The following is a 4,677-nucleotide window of genomic DNA, read 5'->3' on the forward strand; positions in this document are numbered from 1 at the left end:
AACAAAAGCGGATCCAATCCATCACATCAAAATTGGACAAAGTTGAAAAAGCGCTTACAGTTTTCTCCACCTATTTCTGGGGAACAAAAAAAAAAAAAAAGAAAAAGAAAAAGAAAAAAGAATCAATTGATGATGATTGATTTACAATCTACATCTTACAATATAGGTTTTTCAGAACTCTGATAATCTTCATACATTTGTAGATAACAAAATCTATGGAGAGAACAAAGAAACTAAATGGAGATCAAAGCTAAGAAAAATGCAGAACATGATCAAGATTTCAAACCAGGTCTCGTGTCTGATTCTCGTTCTCTCTTTAAACACGCTCCAAAAAGAACTTGTAAAAAATCTCGGTTTCTTAAGGCTTCTATAATGCAGCTTCGTCCAGATTAGCAGCCATTGCCAGGTTGCCGATAGTTGTTCCTGCAATATATCCACCAGACCAAGCATTCTGCAGAACAATTTACCCATACAAACAGTAGAGAACACAGTTCACGCACTAATTATTACACGGTCCACGATATATTGATGCATAATAATAAAGATGTTGAAATTTTGAAATCTTTAAATTAAACTCCTAAAGTAAAATAAGATGCGGTACATATCTCATCTGTTAAAAAATATAAAAGTTTCATATATAGTTCGATTCTACTTTAAGTATAAATTATAAGCACTATTCTTTTAACACCCCCAAGAACGAAGAACTTTATTACCTGGAAATTGAAGCCTCCAGTAATGCCATCAATATTCAGTACCTACAGAATTTCAGTTTAACAGGCATTTCAGCCAGTGTTGTAAAATTTGAAATCCATGCCAACCCACTAGTGCATGATAAAATATTTAAATGCAGAAGGCATCCAAAGTAATATTACCTCCCCAGCAAAGAATAGATGTGGCTGGATCCTACTCTGCATCGTGTTCAGAGATATCTGCATGAAAGCACGAGCAGCAAAAAAACTTGTTCCAGTAACACAAGAAAACAGGGCATAATTGCTCGAATAGATACACAAGGAGACTCAACTTGAAGGGGTGGGGGGAGAAAGAGAGAGAGACCTCAGACAATGGAACGCCGCCTGCAGTGACAAATTCATCCTTGAATTGTCCCTTCATTTGGTATAATGCGGATTTTTATTCCTTCCATATGGAAAAGATATGTACAAAGTTGGCAAAGCTGCAAAGGTGCCCTAAAGAAACATACCTTCCCTTTCACGGTGAATGAACAATTCTTTAGCTGAAAAGCAATTGATATTAATACATTGTTGGAAACAGAAGCCCACAAAAGATCTCCTATATCCTGTGAAGGAAAATGGAAATCAGAGAAGAGAAAAGAAATGTTCCCCAATATAACCCAACATATCATCTTTTAGTGGAATGATCATTCAACCTCACGTCCTAGTATATATCTCCAAAATCTCTTCACAAGGCCAAACTCTGAAGGAAACGAATTGATAATCTTTTGCTTCTGCTGCAGTGGCCAAGTGAAAAATATCAGATAGCAGATAATGATGTGTAATAGCTACTGGAGTGCAAATGTTGAAGTAAAGACACGAGGATTACAATTTTACTTGCATAGAGAATTAGAAATTACAATCGGATTTAATAATATTAAAGTTCAATTATCTATGTATGTTTTTCTCTTCACTTTGAGTACTGATTAATTCCTTTAATTGAAACTAGCTTATAATAAATTCATGATTCTGTGCCATTGCATTGCTTGGCTGGTTTGTTTCTTGTTTTTTGTGATTCCCTTGTCCTTTACTAGATAATATAATAAACACTGCACCTGACACTGAAGAAAGGCCTAATTGAGGGTATGTTGTAAAGAAATAATAAAGGCTCTATTGGAGACTTGAATCAAAATATAATTACCGCAAAATGATTTTTATGCTGGATAAGAACTGACTTCACATCTTCTATATGAAGATCGGGAACGAAATCCACAAGAAGTGTCCCTGGATGTAGATGGTGTCAAATATAGGAGACGTAATAAGGAAGCAGAAGAATAGGAGGAAGAAGAGTAATAAATTATTTCTGACCTCTGTAACATGAATCTGAGAGATGACGCGCTCCCCAAGCAGATAACCGAAGAATCACAGGCCCACTAAATCCCCAATGTGTTACTAACATTGGCCCAACCTATAGTTCCAAAATCACGATTACCCTACACGCAAGATCAAATCTAAATGCTTCCAATAAGAAATCTTGCCTGAGTCAGATAGGGTATGTTCTTTTGAACATTTGCTAGCTTCAATTTTGCTCTGACTTTAGGAAAAGTAACCTAAGCATAAGTTAGAAAAAATTTCAATTAGAATATCCCAAAAAAAAAAAAAAAAACCAGTTAGTGTACCACAGGATTTGTAGCCTAATATTTAGATATGTCTATGATCAGCCAGAGATTCCAACTATAAAAAAAATTAAAGAAGACATAGTAAAATCGTGACAGGACTATTACCCCAGACAATTCTGCTAACTGCAAATCATCAATCTTGAAAGTGAATAAACTGGGAACAGGTGTCAGGATAGAATGACCAAGTTGAGCAGCAAGATGATAACCCTGTAACAGAAATAATATGACTAAGAGAAAAAAAATAGTATGCACAAAGATGCAATCAACTATGACCTGAGCCTACTACTGGAAACAACCTGCTGGCTACTCCCACTAGCAATCAATAGGTAATCAGCTTCAACATATTCCATAAAATCAACAGTGCGTTTTTCAATTTTGACCAAGAATTTCCCACCAGCTATTGATGCACCTGTAACAGTTTTGCCAGTCTGCAGCAAAACTGATCAGGAAATTCAAGAGTTAGCGCTAACTACAAGTTAGNAAAAAAAAATTAAATTTATATTAGTAAACAAAAAATTAGAAAAATTCTTATTTGCATTATATATATCAAAGCCCCTGTGGTAATTTAATCATGTTTTGGAACTCGTATTCAGCTTTTAGTGGTTGGGATCCAGCAATGGTTTTGGACCTTAAGGACCTGGCTGCAATGCATTGTTCCAGAGAGAGAACCACTTCCTCCGTCTGTGGCAGTTGACTGCATGACAGAGAAGTGGGATTTGGTCGGGGAGGCAGGTACATGAGAATCAGCTACATTGGAAACCATCGAGACTGGTGGTTCCAAAGATAGAATTGAAAGGAGTAATGTAAAAGTACATTCTTTTTCCTCCACATTTCTTCCTCTTTAAATTGCAATCTTATCCTCATTTGAGTGATGTAGCAGGAATACTCTGGTCGTCAACACGTGTGTGCTCGTGTGACAATGAATAAATTCTTAAATTATAATACAAAGAGATCTCCACAAAAAATTATGAGAAGTTGTTGCAACACTACCCCCTCTCTTCTTTGCTTCAGACATGAGGCAATCTATTACAGTGGATGAACTGTTACTGAGAGGAAATACTCTTCCATCGTCTTCAGTCTGAAGTGAACAGTGAAACTTAACTGATATATAACATTGAGTTGTGAGGAAGTAAGAAAACATACAACATTTAGTTTTCAAGATTACCTTCAGTTCCACTCCATGATCCGAAAACCATGACATAGTATCCATTGGGCCGTGCATATTGAAAAAGGATCCTCGCAGTTCTTTATTACCTCTTGGGTAGTTTCCTGCCAAAATCTATGTCTAATGTTGCTAGTGCCTATTAGCATTTTAAAAAGGATATATAATAGTTATGTATTACAGAAATCACTTCTAGACATGGACTAACTACATATTACGTCGTCGATCCCACAAATGCAGCTAGAAGGCCAAATTAAGCAGCTTAACAGAGGATGACAAAAAGGCACAAAATATTAGGTTGCAGAACTTCGACTACTTTTTCCATCTACATATCAAAATTGACCAATCCTAACATATCCATATCCTGCCACGTTGAGATTAGTAACCCACTAACACCATATTCAATCTATTCGAGGAAAAACAAAGACACAATATTGCATAAAGACCAAAAAGCCATTACAATCAGATTCTTCACTGAAGTTCTCAAAATGTCATATAAGACAGTTTTTATTGACTATAATATTTGCCATCAACTTATTAAATTTGAGCAGATTCGAAATATCTAGTAAAATATACAATTGGATTAACTTATATCTATTCATAGAATTCTCACCACATTGTCAGCACAATGCCCATTTGTCACATTGCATCGTCCACCTCCAGAAATCTTAACCTGCCGAAACACCACAATCTCTTCAAATGAAATCCACCAACATTGAAATTTCATAAACATAAACTGAAAACACCTTCTTAATAAAAATAACCTTTGATAATGGCTTCCCCTTTTCAATGACAATAACTTTAAGATGAGGTGCAACAGTTTTAGCCCTAATGGCACCATACGTTCCAGCAGCTCCACCACCAACCACCAATAGTGTTTCTTCACCTGACTACTCAAAGAATTCATCAAAAATTCAGAACCCGTTTGTTTAATATTTCTTTGTGTTTGGATATAGAAGAAGCGTTTACCTTTGGAGATGAGGAGAGCGAAATTGCACAATAATTTCTTCTGTGGGGAGAAAAAAGTAAATAACCATGGTTTCTTAAGGTGGTTGAAGTCTGAAGTATGAACCGCGGGAAGGTGAAGTTCATTGTCTGCCCTGAGAGTGTTTATGCTGTGTATGTGCAACAGAGATAAAAATGGCGAGGTTGATGAGACAGATACTCT

General features: G+C 36.1%; 1 protein-coding gene across 4 annotated transcripts; it reads right to left on the bottom strand.

Moving 5' to 3' along the window:
* Positions 1–10: 10 nt before the first annotated feature.
* Positions 11–4,677, bottom strand: LOC111400826 (uncharacterized protein YtfP). Of its 4 annotated transcripts, XR_002703860.1 has the most exons (17): positions 4,479–4,676; positions 4,274–4,399; positions 4,123–4,182; positions 3,513–3,626; positions 3,338–3,425; positions 2,644–2,786; positions 2,453–2,554; positions 2,207–2,278; positions 2,037–2,136; positions 1,870–1,952; positions 1,385–1,465; positions 1,199–1,294; positions 1,054–1,104; positions 873–929; positions 714–755; positions 287–451; positions 11–76 (listed from the first exon to the last, which is right to left on the bottom strand). XR_002703860.1 is itself a non-coding variant. In XM_023028243.1 (16 exons), the coding sequence occupies exons 1-16, from the start codon at positions 4,599–4,601 to the stop codon at positions 368–370; spliced, it is 1,419 nt and encodes a 472-aa protein (XP_022884011.1). In that variant the 5' UTR covers positions 4,602–4,676; the 3' UTR covers positions 101–367. The 4 variants fall into 4 exon arrangements, 2 of the variants coding, with proteins under 2 accessions (XP_022884011.1, XP_022884010.1); XM_023028243.1 differs by lacking the exon at positions 11–76 and having other exon boundaries at positions 101–451; positions 1,385–1,462; XM_023028242.1 differs by lacking the exon at positions 11–76 and having other exon boundaries at positions 101–451.

Source organism: Olea europaea, chromosome 10, assembly GCF_002742605.1.
Source record: "Olea europaea var. sylvestris chromosome 10, O_europaea_v1, whole genome shotgun sequence".
Taxonomy (NCBI): Eukaryota; Viridiplantae; Streptophyta; class Magnoliopsida; order Lamiales; family Oleaceae; genus Olea; species Olea europaea.

Bases quoted from the DNA above. Each gene is read 5' to 3' on its own strand.
- LOC111400826 (XM_023028242.1), bottom strand. From the start codon at position 4,601: ATGAACTTCACCTTCCCGCGGTTCATACTTCAGACTTCAACCACCTTA. The intron at 2,787-3,337 runs GTAGTGTTGCAA...TTTCCTGATCAG, and splicing joins TGAAGCAAAGAAGAGAGGGG to TTTTGCTGCAGACTGGCAAA. The intron at 1,105-1,198 runs GTATGTTTCTTT...TACCAAATGAAG, and splicing joins CATTCACCGTGAAAGGGAAG to GGACAATTCAAGGATGAATT.